This window comes from Camelus ferus, chromosome 16 (genome assembly GCF_009834535.1).
Source record: "Camelus ferus isolate YT-003-E chromosome 16, BCGSAC_Cfer_1.0, whole genome shotgun sequence".
In the NCBI taxonomy this organism is placed as follows: Eukaryota; Metazoa; Chordata; class Mammalia; order Artiodactyla; family Camelidae; genus Camelus; species Camelus ferus.
Window position 1 is genome coordinate 19,060,262 of NC_045711.1, and position 21,353 is coordinate 19,081,614.

At 60.0% G+C, this 21,353-nt stretch overlaps 3 protein-coding genes across 19 annotated transcripts in view; 2 read left to right on the top strand and 1 right to left on the bottom strand.

Moving 5' to 3' along the window:
• Positions 1–5,819, top strand: part of PEMT (phosphatidylethanolamine N-methyltransferase) — a 33,755-nt gene extending 27,936 nt beyond the window's left edge. For 8 of the 17 annotated variants that reach the window (XM_032499024.1, XM_032499029.1, XM_032499026.1 and 5 more), the window contains 2 exons: positions 5,209–5,284; positions 5,572–5,819. In XM_032499024.1, coding sequence (XP_032354915.1) covers positions 5,209–5,284; positions 5,572–5,804 — 309 coding nt within the window. In that variant the 3' untranslated portion in view covers positions 5,805–5,819. Of the gene's footprint in view, positions 1–561; positions 708–2,359; positions 2,472–5,208; positions 5,285–5,571 lie in introns of those variants that run through there. The other 9 variants (XM_014567104.2, XM_032499035.1, XM_032499034.1 and 6 more) reach the window with 3 other exon arrangements.
• Positions 5,820–8,625: 2,806 nt separating this feature from the next.
• On the top strand, positions 8,626–10,634 carry RASD1 (ras related dexamethasone induced 1). The gene is made up of 2 exons (XM_032499037.1): positions 8,626–9,291; positions 9,505–10,634. The coding sequence occupies exons 1-2, from the start codon at positions 9,006–9,008 to the stop codon at positions 10,044–10,046; spliced, it is 828 nt and encodes a 275-aa protein (XP_032354928.1). The 5' UTR covers positions 8,626–9,005; the 3' UTR covers positions 10,047–10,634.
• Positions 10,598–20,850, bottom strand: MED9 (mediator complex subunit 9). The gene is made up of 2 exons (XM_014567061.2): positions 20,555–20,850; positions 10,598–13,458 (listed from the first exon to the last, which is right to left on the bottom strand). The coding sequence occupies exons 1-2, from the start codon at positions 20,773–20,775 to the stop codon at positions 13,242–13,244; spliced, it is 438 nt and encodes a 145-aa protein (XP_014422547.2). The 5' UTR covers positions 20,776–20,850; the 3' UTR covers positions 10,598–13,241.
• Between the last annotated feature and the right edge of the window lie 503 nt (positions 20,851–21,353).

A 21,353-nucleotide genomic window follows, 5' to 3' on the forward strand; every position in this document is an offset into this window, starting at 1 on the left:
GCGTGGGGTGCGTCGTGATGCAGGCGTGCACTTGCTCCCACACACATCCTTTCCTCGAGTCTGTTCCTGCCCCCTCGCCGCGCCGCCCGCCTCCCCTGGTGAGGCGGACCCTGACCCTTGCTCCTGGCTCCCCCCCGAGCACAGTGGCTGTGCCCTACGGCCACACATGCACACGCCCAGCGCCGGGTTTGCAGGGCCAGCCCGCGTCCTGCCTTCCGTGAGCCTGCTTCCCTCTGCCCCGTCAGTGACTGCAAACTGGTGGTCTTTGGGCCAACCCACCTGCTGTCCTGCCCAGAGTCTAAAATGGTTGTCATTAATTGTCTTTTTCTAGAAATTGGGATGCTTTACACACAAGTTAGGGTTTCTGGCTCCTCTGGAAGAATCTAAACATCGAGCAGGCCCTGCTGCCCACTTCACCCATTTCCGGCACCTGCCTGGCCCCAGCAGGCACTGAGTTTGAGGGCCCTGGACTGACTACTCTGGGGGCCACTGGGGGACAGGGGCAGGCAGGGCAGGGGGCCTCCCCACAGCAGTGACCTGTCTCCCCGCCCCGGCCCACAGCTTCATGCAGGCCATGCTGAGCCAGCCCAGGATGCAGAGCCTGGACAACCCCACAGCCTACCGCGCGGGCCTGGCACTCCTGGGAGTGGGCAGCGTGTTTGTACTTTCCAGCTTCCTGGCGCTGGGCTTCACTGGAACCTTCCTAGGTGAGACCATGAGGACAGGGCCTGGGCCCTGCTGTCTCCCTGTCTGCCCCGCCCCCTCTCCCCGCCGGTCCCCCCGTCCCCGGTCCACTCGGGAGGCCAGGCTATCCAGCCTTGTCCTGCTGGGTGGCTGTCCCGACAGGCAGGATTTATATTCGTTGTGTTCCAGCCACATGCTGGGGCTGGTGTGGGGCTGGGGCAGGTGACAGGTCGGGGGCACTGTCCCTTCTGCTCACCCCACTGCCTGCGGCTCCAGGGCTCTGGGGCTGGGAGCCCAGGGCTGGCCTGGCCGGACGTGGAAGGAAAAGCCACAGGGACGGGAGGGTGGGGGCAGTGGGCAGAAGGGGGGAGCGGGGGCTCTGCTCACAGGCCGATGAGGCACCATCCCGAGAGGCCTGCACGCGGGCGAGGCCTGGGCAGCGGTGAGGCCCTAGCAGCGCCTCCTTGTGCCCATGCAGGAGCTGGAGGGACCCGGCTGCTGGAAGAGGGTGCACAGGCAGGAAACTGGGTGGCGCGTGGGGGCCCCTGGTCCGCAGGTGGGGGCGGGCAGGGTGGCTGGAGCACAGGGGCCAGTGGGGCCACAGCGGAAGGTGAGCGGCGGACCTGTCACGTGTCCCCGAAGGCGACGCAGGGGCTGAGGCTTCACTCTCGGGAGGTGGGGGTTGTGGGGTGGAAAGACCCTCTCCTAGCGATGAGGAGGCTGGACGGGGGCCAGGGAGGAGGTGGGGATACGGTGTGGGGCTCGCAGAGAAGGCTGTGGGATGGGGAGGGGGCTGGCGGATGGAGGGGCAGGGCGTGGTTCACTGCAGGTCAGGAGGCTGCGGGTGGCCCCACTGGGAGTCGGTGGAGAGTGGGGAGGGTGGGGCGCAAGGTCTGGAGGAGGGAGCGGGAAGGGGCCTCGAGCACCAGTCGCCACGGCCCCCCCAGGAGAAATGGCCTGGAAACTCAGGATGCAGGGCACAGCGGCCACCCCCTCCCGTGAGTCACTCCAAAGCAGGTTTCTGTGCCGCTGCCTTCCAGCCCGCTGGGAAGAAAGGCTCTCCTAGCCCCCGCGGCTCCCCAGCCCCCATCCCCCTTGTCCCCAGACAGTGATAATGCAGCTGCCCCTCTCCCGCCCTCCACGATGCTCAGGGCTGTCTGGGGAGGGGTCGTAGCGAGCAGCACCGTGCCCTTGGGGGCAAGTGCCATGGACAGGCCTGTCCCCGTGTCCCTGTGCCTCGAGGAGGGGGGACTGGCCATCTGGCAGTCACACTTTCCTGGCTGCAGGTGGGAAAGCTGACCTCCAGGTTGACCACCAGGGGTTGGGGTGGCAGTGCCATGGGTAGGAGCTCACCCGGACCACAGTTTTGGGTGAGGAGGGTGGAGTTGGGGGCAGAAATAGCGAGCAGCAGGCTGGGCTGCTCTGGACAGTGGGCGTGTGGGGTCCAGCAGTAGGCCCTGTGAACTGAGGGAAGTGGCCGAGGAGGAACGGCTGTCCCGAGAGCAGGGACAGACAGCTAAGCAGAGGTAGCAGCACGTGCAGAGGCACTGAGGCCCAGAGCGGAAGGGGCTGGGGGCTCAGTGCCTCAGCCCCGGGGGCCCCCACGCCCCCGGGGGCCTCCCTCAGGCTGTGTGACCTGAGCGTGGCCCTCTGTCCTGCCCTGACTTGTCCACAGGTGACTACTTCGGGATCTTCAAGGAGGCAAGAGTGACCTCATTCCCGTTCAACATCCTGGACAACCCCATGTACTGGGGCAGCACGGCCAACTACCTGGGCTGGGCCATCATGTGAGCCCCCAGCCCCTACCCTCCCTGTGCGCCGCCTGACGACGGGTCAGCCCAGGGCTCCCCTACCTCGGGAGTTTGTTCTCTCTGGAGATAACATCCTAGAACAGGGGTTGGCAGACTCTCCTAAAGGGGAGGAGGTTCCCAGGCCGCAGGCAGGCCTCTGCCCGTGGAAGCAGCCACAAGACAGTAGGTGCACCGGTGGGCGTGGCCGAGCCTTGTTTGTGGACACCAGTGTGTGAATTTCACATAATTTTCTCGAGTCACAAAATATTCTTTTGATTTTTAAAAAACCATTAAAAAATGTAAAAACTGTTTTTGGCCTGGGGACCATAGGCCGCCAACCCCATGCCAGAACAGCAGGGCTAGGGGTCCTGGTGGCCACATCCAGGCTGCAGCGGTCCCTGCCCCACAGAGCTGTCTGCATCGCCCGCTGCGGGCACCAGCAGTGACCCTCAGGGCAAGGAGGCTGACACTGGGGTGCTGTGGGCCCTGGGCTTAAACCAAGTGTCCTTCAGAACGGTTCCTGTTTGTCCATTTTCTGGATTAGGACTTCTTTCGTAGAAGGTTTTTGTACACAGCGTTCTGCCTTGAAGGTTACAGGTGCTCAGAGACCAGAGAGGCTGTAAGATCCAAAGGAGCCAATTTCAGCCCCACCTTTGGGGGCTGCCAGGACCCAGCACTGGGCTTCGGGGGACCAGGAGCTAGAGGGCACTGTGGTCTGGCTGGGAATTGCAGCCTGTCCCCTCTCCCTGCACCCGGGCAGTGGGATCCAGGGGGACAGGCTCCACACCCCAACCTGCTCCCCAAAGCATCTCCCACCTGAGACTGGCTGGGTGAACCCCACACAGGTCCTCCCTGCAGCCTTCCCTGCCAGCACACCCACTGTTCCCTCCTGCTTCCATCCCCAGTCCTTCCAAACCCAATTTGAAGTGTCCCCTCCTCCAGAAAGCCCTCCCTGGCCACACCTTCCCCCTCCCACACACAGGTGCCTCCTCTGCCCACACGTGGGTCCTCTCTGCCCCAGCAGTGCCTCTCACCAGGAGTGAGAGGTCACCCCCTCCTCAGGGCTGTCAGGCCAGGGCTCTCAGGAACACACAAGGGACCCTAGGGAAGCCAGGCTCCCACAGGTGCCCTCAGGAGGACATAAGCCATGCAGTCATCGATGAGGAGGGGGCCTCAGCTGTGCTGGGGTGGGAACCCTTTGTCTGAGAGCTCATTAGAGACAAACCATTACCCGGGTGGCCAGACGCTGACCCAGCAGGGCTGGCTGCTCCCAGGCCCTCTGCAGCCCATCCATCCCCCCATCTCCCACCTGGGGCCCCATGGATGGGCGCCTGGTGTCCACACAACCGTGCTGTGGGGGCCCAGGAAGGCCCAGGGCAGCAGGATCCCTCGGGGCACCAGGCCCAGGGGCCCAGGTGAGACGCCCCCCTCCCCAGCAGGCACAGCGGGGTCCCTGGGACCCGCCCCCTCCTGGGCTTGGGGGCGGGCCTGGGCTCAAGATGTGGATGAGTTTCTCCTCACAGGGCGGTTAGCCTGACAGCATTTTCAAAGTGGGAAAGTTTCACACACACCCCTTGGGAAAGGGTGCCTGGCTCACATCCCAGGGCCCGTGCCGGGGGGCTGGCCGGGGGTCGGCCGCAGTCAGCTGCCGGAGCCACCTCCACCCCTGGCCTCTGTGGCTCCTAGATAATGTGGTTTCCCAGGGGTTGTCAGCTTAGAGATACTGTGACCACAGGCCCCTACCCATGAGGCCCACCCAGGGGGTCCAGCGTGCCTGCTGCCCCCCACTTCAGCTCCTGGGGTGCCTGGCTGTGGGTGAGGAGGCTCTGCTCACCCCAGGAAACAGCACCGGGGCAGTGAGCCGGGCTTCGGGAGGGCAGATCTCATTTCAGCCCTGAAGCTCCTGTGGCCTTGGCATGTCCGGGTGGCAGTGCTGAGGGCCAGGGGGCCTGCTCCGCCTTCAAGGCTGATTCGAACGGAGCCCACGGAATGGGGGCCAGGGGGCTCAGAGAGGACACTTTGCCTCCACTGTCCCCAGAGCCCCTGACAGAGATACAGAGTGAGGTCCTGGGGGGAGGGGAGTGGGCAGGGCAGAGGGTCCCTGCCCACAGAGGGCACTCATATGTCTTCAAGCCCCTCTGCCTTGGGGCCCGTGAAGGAGGCCGTGCTGGGGGCGCAGAGCCCACCGGGGGCCATGTTCCCTGCCGGCCCCCAGGCTCCATGGTGGCCCCTCCAGCCAGCTCCCCACCTCCTCCCCGCCTCTCTGGACACAGGGACCCGGCTGCTGCCACAGTGGCCAGAAGGGCCCATGAAGGAACCCCCTGGACACTCTGCCAGGCTTTGGGGGCCCCAGACCCATTTCCAGGAAACAGCCTGAGAACGTCGCCCCTAGAGGGCAGAGAGCACTTTCTGCTCCTGGGAAAGCCTCCAGTGCAGAAGAGCACACCTGGCCCCTCGGGAGATCTGAGGAGGCCAGTCATTCCTCCACCCTATCCTGCGTCACTCCCACTCTGTCCTGAGCTCCCAGCAGGGGGCTGGGGGCTGGAGAGAAGGGAGCGTGGCCCCACCCTGAGGACCGGGCCGGGCAGGCCAGGCCGTCAGCGAGCTGGTCCTCGGGTCAGGGCCTGCGCCTCGGGGGCCCAGGTCTGAGGGAAGGCCAGACGCGGAGGGGCTGCCTGGCCCGTGGCGGGTGAGCCTGCAGCAGGCCTGCCCCTGACTGAGCGTTTCTCCACAGGCACGCCAGCCCCACCGGCCTGTTGCTGACCGCTGGTGGTGGCCCTCATCTACGTTGTCGCCATCCTGTACGAGGAGTGAGTAGGCCGGGGCCAGGGCTGCTGTCTGCTGTGTGACCCCCGGCTGGCCCTGCCTCTCCCCTCAGGGCCTTTCCTGGGCCCCAGGCAGCTGGGCCGTGCACAGGGTGGCATTTGGGAAGCTTAGGGCAGACGCAGTACAGCCTGGGGGCGGGCAGGCAGTGTTAGAGCCTCCTGGTCCCACACGGACCCCCTCACTCCATCCACCCCAGATCGGAGAAGGGAGGCCTGGGTGGCAGTGTCAACCTCGAGCGCAGCTGACCGGAGCCTCTCTCCTGCCCCCACAGGCCCTTCACCGCTGAGGTCTACCGGCAGAAAGCCTCCCAGGCCTGCAAGAGAAGCTGACTGGGCCCGTGGCCACACCGCTGAGGGTCTGCCATCTCCAGCCTGCCCTGCGCCACGCCCAGGGAGGGGAGGATGGTGCCCGGTGCAGCTGCTCCAGTGCCTTGGAACGCGGCCTTGGGGGCCCTGGACAGAGCCCCCTGCCCCTGCCGCCCACCGCCTCCTAACTTACCAATAAAGGCGCCTGACTCCAGCCCCCGTCAGTCTGTCTATCCAGGTTGGGAGGAGCAGGCTGGGGCTCCGAGAGGGGGTTCCTGAGCCAGGAGGGGGCACTGCCATCCACACCTGGGGAAACCTGCCCAGGCCTTAGCCACCTGTGCCACCTGCCTCACTCCACTTTTGCCCTTCAGTGAGCCAGCCCAGCCTCAGGGTGGAGGTGTCACTATGGTGCCCAGCTCTGTGAGCTGCTGTCCAGTGAAAATGACTAAAGGGTGAAAAATACTATGCAGAAAATTTAAGTGACAAGAAATTGTGGACGGGTCCTGTGTAGGCCGCCAGGGAGGCACACTAGACTTCAGCCGTGGTGGTCAGGGGAGGCCTCCCTGAGGAGGTGACAGCTGAACTGAGACCCACATGTCCGGAGGGAGCAAACTGGAGGAAGAGCCTTCGGGCACAGGAAAGGTGACTACAGAGGCCCTGAGGTGGGGTGAGCTCAATGTAGGAGCCCCACGCCACTGGATCCAGCCCAGGAGAGCTGGCCTGGGAGACAGGTCGCCCTTGGTGGGTGATCTGAGGGTTTTCCTGCCCCAGAAGCCGGCACGTGGCAGACCCTGGAGGCACTGCGGGGGAAGGGGCCAACTTGCCTCCAATGCTTGAGCCTGGGTAGGGGTAGGCCCTCTGCACTGGCTGCCTCCTGACTCCCGTGCAGGCTGGTCACCCCTTTTGGGAACAGAGGACCTGGGGTGCAGAGAGCCTGGGTGACTTGTCCCAGGGGGCACGTGAGTGAGTGACAGCTCTGTTCCAAGCCCACGCCTCCCTCTTTCCCTCTGAGGTGAGAGGATTCAGAGGAAAGAGACTGGGCTGGCGCCAGGCGATACCCCCCCCCCCCCGGCCCGGCTGACAACGCGTCTCTGGTTAATGACGTTTCTCTCCTGATCCCTCCTGGACCACTAGAGGCCTGCTGTTATGCCTGACCACATAGCTGTGGGGGCCGGGCCGGCCCCTTGTCCTGGCCCCAGCCTCACCTCGCAGCCCCCAGCCCTCTAAGGACACAGGATGGGCGGGCCTTTCCTCCCTTCGGGTTGGGAGACAGGTGGGCCCAGAGCCTCAGCGCCCTCCCCGGTGACGTGGCCGCCCGTGGTGCGCTGGTGCTGGAGCAGCGCTGGCCGGGCCACCTCCTCACCACAGAGCTCCTCAAGCCTGCCCCTTTGGTTTCCGAAGTCCAGAGTGGGCTCCAGGGGCCATGGGAGGCATGGAGGCTGATCTGATGCAATGCCTTGTGCTCACTTACTTCCAGAAACAGGACGCTCACCCCTCTGCAGGCACGTCTGCACACAGCCTTTGAGGACACGCTGGCTCCCACGGTGTGAGCCAAGCCATTGTCAGGGTAGGACTGAGCACCTCCAGGCATTCTGACCCATGGGTCACGCGTGGGAGGCGGGGCCTGGGGTGGGGCCAGAGCCCGGGCCCAGCTGGCTCTGCCCGAGGGGCTCCTGTGACCCAGCAGCTCACAGCTGAGGAGGAAACTGCTGGATACCTATGACCTCGGCATGATGAAGGAGCCGGTCAGAGGGAAGCTGGCTCCGCTCAGCCCTGCGCTCTTCAGCCAGCGGCTGCAGGCCAGGGTGACCAGGACTCCCTGTGCAAGGAGCGGCTGGGGTGAGCGCAGGCCGGCACGTAGCGCTTATTGGAAGTGTCCACATGCCCCTTGACCGGGCCTGCCCACACTCCTCAAATGGCTTTCGAGAAACTTCTGAACCACTCTTTGCCAACAGACCAGCCTGTGGTGGACATTTCCTGCCTCGGGGGTCACTGTCCAACCCCCAACTCACCCTCAACATTTGGTCAAATGTTTTAAGAACTTTCCATTCCACTCTGAGTTGGAAAATCACACTGCAGGTAATCGGTCCTCATAGGCAGGCGTGGCCTCATTAGTGCCATTTGTGGCCTTACATCCAAACAACAGGAAATCACGGCCAACACCATGAACCTGGACAACCGAAAACCAGTGCAGTTTGTGGGGGACACAGGCAAGAGTGCCAGGGAGGGTGCACATGTCCCCCTCCCCAGCGGGGGGCCCTGGGCTGTCCTGACCTTCCTCCACCCAGACCTGAGGCCTCAAGGATCACTTGCTGTTCTTACTACCAGGTCCCGCCCCCTAAACTGCAAGTTCTCAGCCACAATCACCACAGACCACTATCTCTGAAGCCCAGAGAAGGCTAGGGACAGCTGTGCTTGAAGACCAGCTCCCCCAACTATAAAATGGGACTCCAAAGGCACAAAATGCAGCAGGGGAGGGAGGGGACATTCGCCTAGGCCTGACTGAGGAAGGGCAAGCCTCTGGTCCCTCCAGTCTAGGTGGGCAGCCTCTGGCTGCAAATCCCCTGCCAGGCTCCAGCGCAGCTCTGGTTGGGAGAAAGAAGCTGAGACCTGCAGTAGACGCAGGGTTAGGACACTCCAGCTACGGGACTACAGCCAGGCACCCACGGCCTCCCTACTCCACCGGCGGGGCCTCTGCTGCGCTCTGGTGGCGGGAGTGGGTGGCACCCACCTTGCGCTGGCACAGCTGCGCGGAGCAAAACCAGTCCGCTATGCTAAGGGGCCGGCTCCCAGGGTGGGTGAGAAGGTGTGCAGAGCCCCCAGCGCGGTGCCTGGCACCTGGCAAGCACCTGCTGCCATTCTGTGGCCAGCACGAGCCCAGTGTATTCTCTGGGGAAACTGCAGCCCAAAGAGTGCGCGCGCGCGTGTGCTTTGCAGGGATAGTGGGGGCTCCTTGCCTGAAGTCAGAGGCACAGGTGGGACTGCGACCCTGACCCCCTTGCGGCCGCTGAGCTCCGCGCAGGGGAGAAGGGCAGCCTCGGGGCGCCCGTAGCCGCGACCAGACCCAGAGCTGTTTCCTTCCCGGGCTCAGCGGGCGGGAGAGGGCAGCGGCCCGCGGAGGTGGAGGGAGGGCGCGGTGGGGCCCGCGGGCGTGACGCACGGAGGCTGGGCGGGCGCAGGGCGGGGCGACCACGCGGGCTGCATATAGGGGCCGCCACAGGGTGCAGAGGGCCAGAGCTTTTGGTCCCGGAGCAGAGCGCAGCTGCAGCACGAGTCCGATCCCCAGCCCAGCCCAGCCCAGCCCAGCCCAGCCCGGCCGCCCGGTCGCTCTGCCCCGCGCCTTCAACCACCGTCTGCGCGTCTTGCGGCTCCGCGCCCGCCCCCGCGGCCCTTGTGCTCAATGAAACTGGCTGCGATGATCAAGAAGATGTGCCCCAGTGACTCGGAGCCGAGTATTCCAGCCAAGAACTGCTACCGCATGGTGGTCCTCGGCTCGTCCAAGGTGGGCAAGACGGCCATCGTGTCCCGCTTCCTCACGGGCCGCTTCGAGGACACCTACACGCCCACCATCGAGGACTTCCACCGAAAGTTCTACTCCATCCGCGGCGAGATCTACCAGCTCGACATCCTCGACACGTCCGGCAACCACCCGTTCCCCGCCATGCGGCGCCTCTCCATCCTCACTGGTGAGCCCCGGGGCCGGGCAGCGGGCGGGGGAGGTGGTGCGCCGCGGGAGACGGGGGACCCTGGTCCCAGGGCGCCCCGGCTGGAGGCGCGGTTCTCACGCCGCGAGGTGCGCTGGAGAGGTAAGCGCGCCCCGCGCAGCAGCCCCAGAGTCAGCCCGCTTAGGCAGCCCCTGGCCACCGCCTTCACCCTCTCCTTTTCTGCTGTCCCCGTAGGAGACGTGTTCATCCTGGTGTTCAGCTTGGACAACCGCGACTCCTTCGAGGAGGTGCAGAGGCTCAAACAGCAGATTCTCGACACCAAGTCTTGCCTCAAGAACAAAACCAAGGAAAACGCGGACGTGCCCCTCGTCATCTGCGGCAACAAAGGTGACCGGGACTTCTACCGCGAGGTGGAGCAGCGCGAGATCGAGCAGCTGGTGGGCGCCGACTCCCAGCCCTGCGCCTACTTCGAGATCTCGGCCAAGAGAAACAGCAGCCTGGACCAGATGTTCCGCGCGCTCTTCGCCATGGCCAAGCTGCCCTGCGAGATGAGCCCGGACCTGCACCGCAGGGTGTCAGTGCAGCACTGCGACGCGCTGTACAAGAAGGCGCTGCGGGGCAAGAGGCTGCGGCGCGCAAGCGGAGACCCGGACGACGCCTTTGGCATCGTGGCGCCCTGGGCGCGCCGGCCGAGCGTGCACAGCGACCTCATGTACATCCGCGAGAAGGCCAGCGGCGGCCAGGCCAAGGACAAGGAGCGCTGCGTCATCAGCTAGGAGTCCCCGCCCCCGCGGGGCCGCAGAACCTCAGGAGGCCCTTTTGTCCAAAAGTCTACTGACACGGCTGAGCGCAGCACGGACGGGCGTCTTCCCTCCCGGAGCCGGGCCAGGCGCGGGGGAGGATCCGGACCAGAAAGGACCATCATCTGCTCTGGAAGGAGAGAGGACTGGCTGAGGCCGGACCCCCCACCAACCCCCACGACTTGGGGACAAGTCCCAGCAGAGGGTGGGTTTGCCTCACTTCTCACAAAGACCTACGAATGGGGTGAGGTGGGAGTTAACCAACCACGGCTGGGCAGGAGGGCCAGGACAAACTGGCACTAACTTGTCCGTGACTGGGGGTCCCCGTGTTGGCTGGCCTGAAACGAGGGTACGGGTCAGACTGGAGGGAGTGACTCGTTTACATGTGTGTGCAACGGCACAAAGTGAAGCGAAACAGAAACCTTGCACTTTATTAGCAGCTCCGGTGTCGCTGTGACATGAACAAAATCGTGCACGGCTGTTTGTACCGTGTGTGTGAGACAGTCTCTCAAGTTATTATTTGTATTTTTTTTAATATAAAATAAAATACTTTAAAATAGAAAACCTTGCTTCCTCTGCTTTTAGAAGTGGCTGGAAGACAGAGGGGCGGGCAGGGAGGGGCAGTTTCTACTTCTGAGGAATGAGGCTCACCTTCCCCAGAGTGGGAAAGTAACTCTGCCTTCTGAAAACAGCTGCAGCCCTCCTGGAGGAAAGGCTCCCGAAAAGCTTCAGACAACTGACTGGAGGCCCGTCTATCTCAGGAGCCAGTCCTCAGAAAGCCAGGGGAAAAAAGGACTTCAGGGTCCCTCCTAGAGACTGCACCTTTCTAGCCGCACACCTGCCCAGTCTTCCCATGGCTGAGACCGAGGGCCCCGCCAGCCTGGTCCCACTCAGCACAGGTCCAATGAAGCATCACCACCCCGGGAACAGGTGGTGTGAGGGGTCACTCAGGCCCTCTTCTGGGCGCGACTCCAGTCCCCAGGGAGCTGCAGGCTTGGCCACGTAGCTGTGGGACCCAGTCATGGTCACCGGCCCGGCCCGGCCCCTCCAGCTCCAGGAAGAGCTCATCACCCAGGTCAGGTCCGGCACCTTCTGTCTTGCAGTCTCTCTCTGCAGTTGAGGGCCCAGCTCTGTCTGCCTCTTGTAACCATGCAAGCTTGGGGCAAGTGACGCCTGCCAAGCCTCAGTCCCTATCCGGGAAACACAGAGAGCAGCGCGCCTCTGCTCGGGTGTGCGGGGAGGGTCACGTGTGCCTGAGTACTCAGTACAGGCCCCATCCCCCGTAATCCAAATAATGCACTCAATATTGTCCCAGGGAGGGACTAACCCTGCGCTGTGACTGTGCCCACCACAGACAAATTCTCCCCTACAAGGAGGGACGCCTGGGGGCTGGTCACAGGCAGGCAGGACGACCCACCAGGCCAACAGTGCCTCTGGGGAGAGGTGTGGCTCACAGGACAGGTCACGCCATGTTCACGCTGGTCTCACTGGTTTGGCTGTGTGAGTGCTGGGGGCTGGGGCTGTGGGAGGAGGTGCGGACAGAGGTCCTCAAAATCTGCTCGGTCTCCTCTGAGCAAAGTTAACGTTTTCCTCCAAACTGTCCAGAAGAGACATACTACTGTGAATTTCTCAGTACAAAACCAAGATATCCTGACAGCAGAGCACAAGTTTTTAAAATTACTCTCTTGAAAATTGCCACAAGTCAAAGCACTGGAGCACAGGAGAGGTTCCGTCCCCTTCCGCCTACAAGGAGCCCTCGTCCGCTGCAGCCCCGCAACAGCCCGGCCTCCTGGCATTTCTGCGTGCTTCGTGTTCCATGCTATTTGGTCAGGGCCTTAAAACTGGCCCACACACTACTCTGAAATCTCAAGAAAATAACTGATTCAGTTAATACCGCCCCACAGTAGAGCTGGTCTAATAGGTGACACCCGCTGAAATTCAGAGCCTGCTCCTCTTTCCGAGGCCACTGGAACTGGATCCTCTCCTGCACACCCGGAGTTCCCAACGCACCAGACCTTCTGGCGGGAGCGCAGGTCAACGCGAACAGAACTCCTGCTGAGAACATCTTCACCCAATGATCCTGCCAGTGGTGGATCCTGCCAGTGGCGGCCATCTGTTAAGCCCCTGACTGGTCAGCACAGGTTACGAGCTCATTTCTAGATCTAAACAGGATTTGCTGACTTTTCCCTCATCCCTCAGCGGCGAGGGAAAGAAGTGCTCTGGTCTCAGTCTGACCACACACATTCAATGTCCTGCCAGGAAGAAACAAGGGGTGTTTATAAACACCTTGAACCAGACCTTGGCTGCTTGGCTGCCAGGCCTAGCCCTCCCCAACCGCGAGGGGCCGTCAGAACCAGCGCTCTGAGCTGCCCTTTTCTGAGCAAAAAGCCCCATCATGACCACCTGTCTTTGGTGCAGAGGACATCTGTGGCCGACTTTTCAGGGACAAGGCCGAGGGGAAATCGGTTTTTAAACCAGGGAGCAGGACTCTGAAAGGCTGGAAGAGGCGGGTCTGCTCACCTGGAGCCCAAGGCCACCAGTACTGCGTGGGCTGAGGTGGTCTGGCTATTCTTGGGCATTAAATGGCTAAACAAGCTGACTGAAGGAGACAGGGGACAAAGGAGCAAGAGCTACAAGTAACAAGAACATGTAGGTGACAGAGAACGCGGAGGCAGGGCTCCAGGCCGACATCCCCCAGTCACACCCACAGGGCAAGAAGGAAAGGAAACAGCTATTCCGGGGCAGAAAGCCACCCGTCTTCTTTCACGGCTTACATCCTCACTGAGCGCGTGTAGGCCTACTGCCCGGTGAATGCCACACACACTGCTGTTCGCAGAACGCTGTGTGCCTGCTACACTCACCAGCTCCGGGGGGGCGGAGATCAGGGCGCAGCCACCCCTCCCTGCTGTGCCTCCGGATCCCCAGCTGCCAGCCTGCCAGCGCAGCAGGGCCCCCCCGCAGAGGGGGTAAAGTCCCCCACCCCCACCCCCAGCCTTGGGGAACATTCTTCCTTCCACCTGCAGGCACTCAGGTCACCGTGCATCTAGACTTGTGGGTTCACGCCACAAGGAAGCCGGCAGCGCCGTCCAGCTGAGCCGCAGCCCGGCAGTCCCCGCCCACGCGGGGGGGGGGGCGGGGTAGGAAGGCCCCGGCCCGCCCCTCGCCCCGCCTCTACTCCTTGGGGATCTCGAACATGCAGAGGCTCTTGTACTTCTGCAGGAGCTCGCTCTTGGTGCGGACTTGCTCCCGGAGGCTGAGCAGCTGCTGCTGCTGCTGCTCCGGGCTCAGGTGGGTGCCAGGCATGGCGCTGATGACCTTGCGCATCTCCTGGAACTTGGTTTTGAGCGCATTCAGGTCCTGGTGGATGTCGGGGCTGTCCTTGTCCATGCTGCAGGGGCAGAGGGCAGTGGTTAGCATCCGCAGCCCGGACCACGCCCTCCTCGCACCCCCGAGCGTGCTGCCCCAACAGTATCGGGACCTGTCGGCTGTGTCCCCCACTCGGCTGTGCCCGCGGCCTCAGCACCGGTGTGTGACCGCGGCTCAGCACGCGACCCCCAGCAGGGCCGCCGCAGCCCCTCTCTGCACCCGCATGGTGGACGCTCAGCCTTCCTCCAGAGCCACAGCCCCAACCCGGGCCCCGGCACTGCGGGCGCTGAAGCAGCATTTGCTGAAAGAATGAGCACTTGGCAAATAAGATAGTAAGAGTCTGCTAATTAATGAAAAAAACCATTACCAAAATCAGGTGACAAATGGCAAATGAAACTTGCTGAAATACCACATTTCTTCTAACTTGAGACACCCAGGCCAATCAGGAGGCTTTCCCAACTAGCAAGAGAGAATTTTAGCTGATGTTCTGATGCTTGAGCGCATTCACATGAAGTCCAATTCCCACAGATCTGCTCACAAACGCTCAACTAGTAACAAGCACCGGATGATTCTCAGCGGGCAGGCGCCCTCTCCCCCCACAGCCATGCAGACCGCTCGCCTTTGGGTCAGGCTCATTCTAAAGGCAGGATCATACCCTCCGTGTCACAGCTGTTATCACCTGCCCAGAGACCCATGGTCCCTGTCACTGCTAAATCAGAAACAGCAAGAACAAAACGCTCACCTTCGGTCAAAGAAACAGCCTGCCGGTTGCTCCCACCCATTTTTTAAAAGTTAGTAAATGGATGGAAGAGCTTTTGAAACAGGCAGCTGAGACTAAAATCTAAAAGCCGATTCACAGGCGGTTTTAAAAATCACCCATTGAGAGAATAGAGGCAAAAACTGTCAATGACTACTTATTTCTTCTAATAAATGTTCTTTGCTTATGGGAAACTTCAACCCAGATGGTGTTAATTCATGTTTATTACTAATCATTTCTCCGCTTACGCAGACAGAATATCCATCTTTCCTGGTGATCTGCTGGTTACGGCTCACTCTTGGCAAGCAAGACGCACCAGGGCCTGCTCACTATTTATCAACAGCTCAAACTCAGGCAAGATTCGTAGAAACAATTGTTTACTCCGGGAACAAACGGCCAGCCAACAGTTCTTGCTGTCATTTGCAGCCCTCCCCAGAGTGAGGCAGACTGTCCGTGGTGCACCTCAGCCCAGCTCTGAGGGGCCGTCTCCTAATTCTTTCATGTCTCAGCTCAGATCTAAAACTCTGAACAGACACCACCTGGACTTCTGAAATTAAAATATAGTTTTAAGAAAACTGATTCACAGCACTTAAGTCTGAAAGGTCACAGTAAAAACAAGCAAAAACACGTGAGATAAAAATGTGGGAGAAGTTATGACAATCCAGCTCTGGAGGCAAATATAAGCTGGCCCAAAAGAAGACTTAATTCTGAAAGTAAAAGTGAGCCATGTTGAAGATGCCTGTTTCTGAAAACCCACATCTCAGGAGCTGCCCGCCCTCTACCTGGGGAGCTTGAGTAAAGGAGACAGTCTTCAGGTAATAAAGGAGGAGCCACGTGAGAAGGCTGCCCTGAGGGAAGCTGAGCTGAGGGGCGACCATGTCCGTTTTTCAGGCTGTCCCCAGGGGGATGGGGCAGTGGGCCACCCCCCACTTCCAGGGCCAGGATGAAAGAACCACCCCAGCCCCTCGGGCCTCTCCAGGCACAGTGCCCTCTATCCCCAGGACCCAGCATGGGCACCCCCGCTGCTGCCGGGCTGCTGCCTCCTTGGTTCCCCGCTGCCTTGGGCAGGCGCTTGGGAACCAGGCAGGCGGGTGGAGGGCAGTGGCAGAGTAGTAAACAGGTCTGTGAGCGGCCCAGGAAGAGTTCCTCCCAACAGTCCGTCAACAGTCCCCATCTGGGCGCAGCCTTTCACCAGGATTTGGCCAAAGGGGAAGACAGGGAATGGCAGAGGCCACAGGCAAGCTGCAGCGCCCTGGGTCACTCCCGGGCTCTGCGGGCGTGGAGGGCTGGGCCATGGACAGGCCCTGGCGGGGGAAGAAGCGGGTCAGCCCCAGCCTGCTCCCACCACAGAGGGCCTGCGGCTCTGGGTCTTGCTGGCGGGCCGCGGCCCAGCCCCACGTGGGGTGACAGATCAGGAGCCGCCACATGAACTGCCCCGCTGAGTCAAAGACGCTGGGCGTATCCATGCAAACCGCAAAAAGTACACGGTGACAGCATATTGTACCTGTTGAGACAGCCTGACAACCGCGATTCAGGGCTCCTGGGCTGGGACACTTGGTTCCCCATGCGGATTAGATGTGGCAAGTTTGAAGGGGAAAAACATGGTAACTTCCCCCGATCCAAAAGGCCTCACTTCATTCCTCCTCGACAATAAGGCACGTCTTTCTCTAATGCAGCTTCTGAACATACCAGGGAAGGCCTCAAGGAGCTGGGGTCATTTCTTACAGGCATAAAAATAAGACTTTTCTTTTCCCTTTCCTTAGTCTTTAACAATGACACAAACGTGTAGTTTTAACCTTTCATTCAACTACGGGAAAGACACCAACAGGGACTGAAGTGCTGAGGGCCCGAGAGCTCCTCTCTGACACTGGGCAGGGCATCCCCTGCCAGGAGGTGGCAGGAGTCAGGGGCAGCAGGAGGTGGCATCTTCCTGGGCAAAGGCAGGGTGGGAGGCTGGAAGGCCCCCTATGGAGGGTGGGGGTGCACGAGCCGGGCAACAACTGCTGCGCCAGAATGACTCGCTTCGGGGCTCCAGGCCTCAGTGCATAGGCCAGACAGCCTTGGAAGACGAGTGGAGGGCTGAAGGCTGGAAGAGCCACCAGGGCAGAACAGGGAGCCCCAGGGATTTGCGATCAGAGCAAAATGACCTCGGTCACACACACAGGACGAATGAGAGAGAGGAGGGCGAAGGCAGAGAGGCTAATCAAAAAGAGGCTAGAAGGCCTGGACCATGAGTGGTCTTGCCGGGCGCGGAGGCACAGGAGCAGATAAAAGCCTAAATGCTGGGTAACCAAAAGCACCCCACATCCCAGACGGGCTGCCAGGAAAAAGGACGGGCGAGGTGAGCGAGCCGCAGAGAGACACAGCCAAGAGGGAGGCGAGAGAGAGACCAGCCCTGGAAGGTGACGACACGTGCCTGGTGCCAGGGAAGAACAGAACGTGCAAGAGCAGATCAGAAGGCACGGGACGCGGGGTGACAGAGGAGGCGGCTCACGCAGGGACACCAACCACCCTCTGTAACAGCAGCGGGGAGGGCTGCCCCTCACTCCTTACATCAAATATATTCCAGAAGCATCACAGGATTGAAAGTAAAAACCGAACCCACGAAGGTCCTGGGAAAAAGGCATCAATTTCTGCCATTTTACTAGAGTGAGAAGGCCTTTATCCTAGGACCAGAACTCAGAGGCCATAAAAGCTTAATAAACTTGCCTACACAAAAGGATCCGCTTCTGAATGACCAAACAAAGCCCACAAAAAACTAAAACAAAAAACAAACACTAACAACCAGGAACAAAGTCCAAAGAAAAGCAACAACTGGGGGAAATATTTCAATACGCTTGACAGACGAAGGCATACTTTCCTTACTGTACAAAGAACTCACAGAAAGAGGCAGGAGCAGCTTACAAGAAAAAACCACAAATGACATATAAAGTTGCTTATGAACAGATGCTCCGCCTCATGTAATAAAAGACACAGATTAACACAACACATCATTTCTGCCCGAGAAGATTCGCCCAGGTTAAACAGTCTAACAGTGATGGCAGGGGCATGGGAAGCCCGAATCGGTGCATTCTTCCTAATTTGCTAACAGTGATCAAATTTTTAAGTTCGTAAGTTCCGCTGCTAGAAACATACTCTACAGAGATTCTCGAGAGCTCACAAAGAGGCTCACTGCAGGTTACAAAGGCTCAGCTCACTTCAGCTTTTTCTCTCCTGCTCACCCCTGGGCGAGGAGTAAATAATAAAAGGGCCGGCAGGGAAGCTGCAGAAAGGGAGACATCAAGGGCCTGGGTGAACGGGCCAGGCCAATGCCCAGTGTCCTCGAGGGCTCCCAGCCTGTCCACTGAGATGACACACCCAGGGGGCACAGACCTCCCCCACCCCCAAAAGGGGGTGCACTGCCCCAGACCCTGGCTCTTCCTGCCCCTCCAGCTCTCCCTTCCCACTAGGGACTTATGCCCCCGCCCCACCACACTGCGCGTGGACCCCCCACGAGTCCGTGCTGTTTCCTGCCATCACACCCTCACCCACCCGCTTCCTGCCCCACCCCCTTCCCTCCCACAATTTAAGACACATCACCAGCACTACCCCTTAACAAGCCTTCTGTCTGACTTTTCCAGGCTTCACAAGGCCTCTTCTCCATCAGTGCCCTGACCCCATTCTGTCTCCTTCACTCATTAGCCTATAAACTGAAATACATGCCTAGACTAACATGTAAAAATTGGGGGTGGGGGTGGGGGAGAGTACAGCTCAGTGGTAGAGCATATGCTTAGCATGAATGAGGTCCTGGGTTCAATTCCCAGTACCTCTACTAAAACAAATAAATAAGCCTAATTACCCATCCCCCCAAAAAAGAGTAAAACACTAAACGGCTGAGTGGCAGTTCCAGGATGAGTGACGTTCTACTTTCTTAGGATGAACTAAGGTCTTTCTTGGGGAGCCCCCACTGTTCCTGGGGCCTCTGGGTCAGACCCCCCAGAAGGTACCTGTTTTCTTTGGCTGCCAGTCTGGAAGCCGGGGCAGGCAGTGGCGGCGAAGGTTAGGGCTGAGCCTCAGCAGTCAGTGTGTGAACGTTCTCTTAGCCCCTGTTCAGCATGGCTCCCGAGCCCCCAGCTCCTGCAGTGCGCCTGGTGTTCCCCACATGCTCTCTGGCTTATTCTTTCCCAAAAATAAATCTTGGGAAAGGGCAAGCTTTTCACTGGCGGCTGAGATGAAGGGCCATATGCTTGCAGTCTGGGACAAGACTAAGGGGACTCGCTCCTTGTGTTTTATGGAGGCTCTGGGGATGGAGTCCAGGCCTCCTGCGTGCTAAGCATGTGCTCTACCACTGAGCTATTACCCCTGCTCCCCAGGGATCTGCTTCTTAAACAGACTTTCAAGTAAGCCTCCTGTTCTCAGTCCCCCTTAGCCCTTTCACCAGAGATCCCTGCACTGCCATTCCTGAGATGTGGGGGTTGGCCACGGTCAAAGGCAGCTGCTTCCAGCTGCTTCTGGGACTGGGAGGGAGATCAGCCCTTGGTCATCACTTTGTGGCAATCACCTCCTCCCCTGTCCCTTTTAGTTTTATGCTTAAAAAAACCTCTTCATCACAGCAAAATAAAATGTGACAATGAATATATATATATGTTCATGTATAACTGAAAAATTGTGCTCTACGCTGGAATTTGACACAACATTGTAAAATGACTATAACTCAATAAAAACAATGTAAAAAAAAAACAAACAAACAACTCTTCACTGTCCTTTCAGAGGGAACAAAGATCAACACATGTGACCAAGCTGTCATCTTTCCCAGGAGGACACCTCCCAGCAATCTTACGATTTAAGTACGATCAGTCCCATTTCACAAGGGGAAAAGAGACTCAGAGCTGTCTGACCAATGTCACCCAGCCAGTCCCTTATAAAGCTATCATCTGAACCCATCATTTGAGATTCACTATTATTATCCATATTTTGGAGATAAGAAAATTAAGGCCTAGAAAGGCTACATATTTGCTAGGATTCCAAGGCCAGCAAGCATCAGCACACAGATGTGAATCTGAGACCGTGTGACCTGAAAACCCATGTCCTCTCCAGTGTGCATTACAGCTCCGACTTCAGGCCGGGCCCAGCCTGGCTCCTGGCTCAAGAATACATTCCCAGAGTGTGTACACGGAGTGTGTCCATTTTCCCTCAAAACCGGGGGAAGTATATTTGGGTAAATCTGGATAACGCCTTTATAATCCAGCATGGCCCTGGGACTGCAGGGTCTGCATCTGTGTTTGCTATGTCACTGCTGTCTACAAGTGCCACTGGACGCCCACAGACTTCTGAGAACAGAACAGAGCCTGCCTCACCCTCTAAACAGTGCGTCCACCAAGAGAAGCCAAATGAAGTCAACGTCCAGGGAGAAAAAAGGCTTTGCAGTCATCTGGAAAGTGGGGGAAGCATCAGGTCACCCCACAGCAAGCAGACCGAGTCTGCCTTAACTCAGAACAAGCCCCTTGGGGCCAGTAACGACTTTCACGTTGTGAGCGTCACTCCACTCCAGTCAAACATTCCAGAGCACACTGATGCTCACGTGAATGCTACTGAGACAGTAATTCTGTCTTAGTTTACTTCGTTTTGGTTTTGAATGGTTGAATAAAAGTTAAAAGCCCAGGGGTTTGCACCCAGTTATCATGCGGACGTAAACAACATTTAACAGTAAAAATAATTTAGGCAAATGTGGGGGTCGGGAGACTTGGCTGAGGGTTCTTTTTCCCTTTAGGACCAGTTTGAAAAGTCAGGGAACCTGAAGACTGGACAAAAGGAGACAGCCAAGGCTGTGGCACCTGTCTGGGTGTGATGAGCCCGGCCAGCGGCCCTTTCCTGTAATGTTCCCACCATCACCCCTATAATCCCTCTGCATTAGGAGTTACTCCTGTTCATGTCCCTTTTCCTTCCAAGTGGTGGGCAATGTGGGGGTGAAAAACCCTCCCTTTCCCGTGCACATCCCATAGCACTTAGCAGTGTGCCACGCGAAAGAGGACCGTATCCGTTGAATCTGCTGGAAAATGACACCTCTAATTATAGGTGAGAAAACTGAGGCTCCGAGAAGCCTGGCTGGTTCCAGGCTACCAGGCTGCACACGAGCAGTCTGACTGCAGAGCCTGTGCGTTTAGTCTCTGGGCCCGCTTCGTTAAGAACACCGCCTGGCCAGCACGAGGCCTGGCAACTCTCGGGACTCAAAGTCGGCTGAACTGGTGGGATGACTCCATGCGGTCTCGGCAAGGCCGCCCCCTCAGGGCCCGTCTCCCCCATCTGTCAAGCGGGGCGCCCCCGGAGCTCGGGCACGCGACGGGCAGCGGGAGGGCGTGCGGACCGCCCTCTGGGCCCTTACCATTTGATGATGTTGTGAACCAGCGGGAGGAAGGAGCAGTTCTCTTCCGCCTTCATGCCGGCCGGGGACGGAGGCCTCGGCCCCGGCTGTGGCTGAGGCACGGAGACCGGCTGCGGCGGCTGCGTCGGCGGCAGCGGCTTCGTCTCGGGCAGCGGCGGCTCGGCCAGCGGCGGCAACGCATCCTCGGCCTGTCGGCCGGCGGCCACCCCCACAGAGGCCATAGCTCCCCGGGCTCCGGCTGCCGGTCAGCGGTGCCGCCACTCAGCGCGCCGGAAGCGTCGCGGCCTCCTGACGTCACCACCGTGCGCCCGCGGGGGCGGGACCTGGAGGACGGCTGACAGCGCACGCTCTAGGGCGCGGGGCGGGGCCACGGCGCGGGGCGGGGCCACGGCGCGGGGCGGGGCCACGGCGCGGGGCGGGGCCACGGCGCGGGGCGGGGCCACGGCGCGGGGCGGGGCCACGGCGCGGGCGGGCCGGCGGGGGCCACGGCGGCCGTTACTAGGCAACAGCCGGCTGGCCGGTCTGGGGTGGCCTGGGTTTGGCTGCGCGAGAACACAGCTCAGTTTTTAAATAGTCGGAAATTGGAGATGTATTTCAGGAGTAACATCCTACTCCTATTCACGTTACGAAGAGGTTCAAAAGCAACCAGTACAGGAAGCTTTGAGATACATCAGCCCTCGAGAAGAATGAACGGCACCTGCCCAGCCCCTGCAGGTGTCAGGCCCTGGCCCGCGGGCGTGGGGAGTGCGGGGGAAGGGCCCGTGGCTCCCGGCCGCCCGCGAGAGGCCCTGTGCCCGCC

What these genes read in the sequence shown, in the direction of transcription:
- RASD1 (XM_032499037.1), top strand. Translation starts at nt 9,006, where the DNA reads ATGAAACTGGCTGCGATGATCAAGAAGATGTGCCCCAGTGACTCGGAG. An exon ending in GCGCCTCTCCATCCTCACTG is followed by an intron (nt 9,292 to 9,504) that starts GTGAGCCCCGGG and finishes CTGTCCCCGTAG; the next exon opens with GAGACGTGTTCATCCTGGTG.
- MED9 (XM_014567061.2), bottom strand. Translation starts at nt 20,775, where the DNA reads ATGGCCTCTGTGGGGGTGGCCGCCGGCCGACAGGCCGAGGATGCGTTG. An exon ending in GTTCACAACATCATCAAATG is followed by an intron (nt 13,459 to 20,554) that starts GTAAGGGCCCAG and finishes CTGCCCCTGCAG; the next exon opens with CATGGACAAGGACAGCCCCG.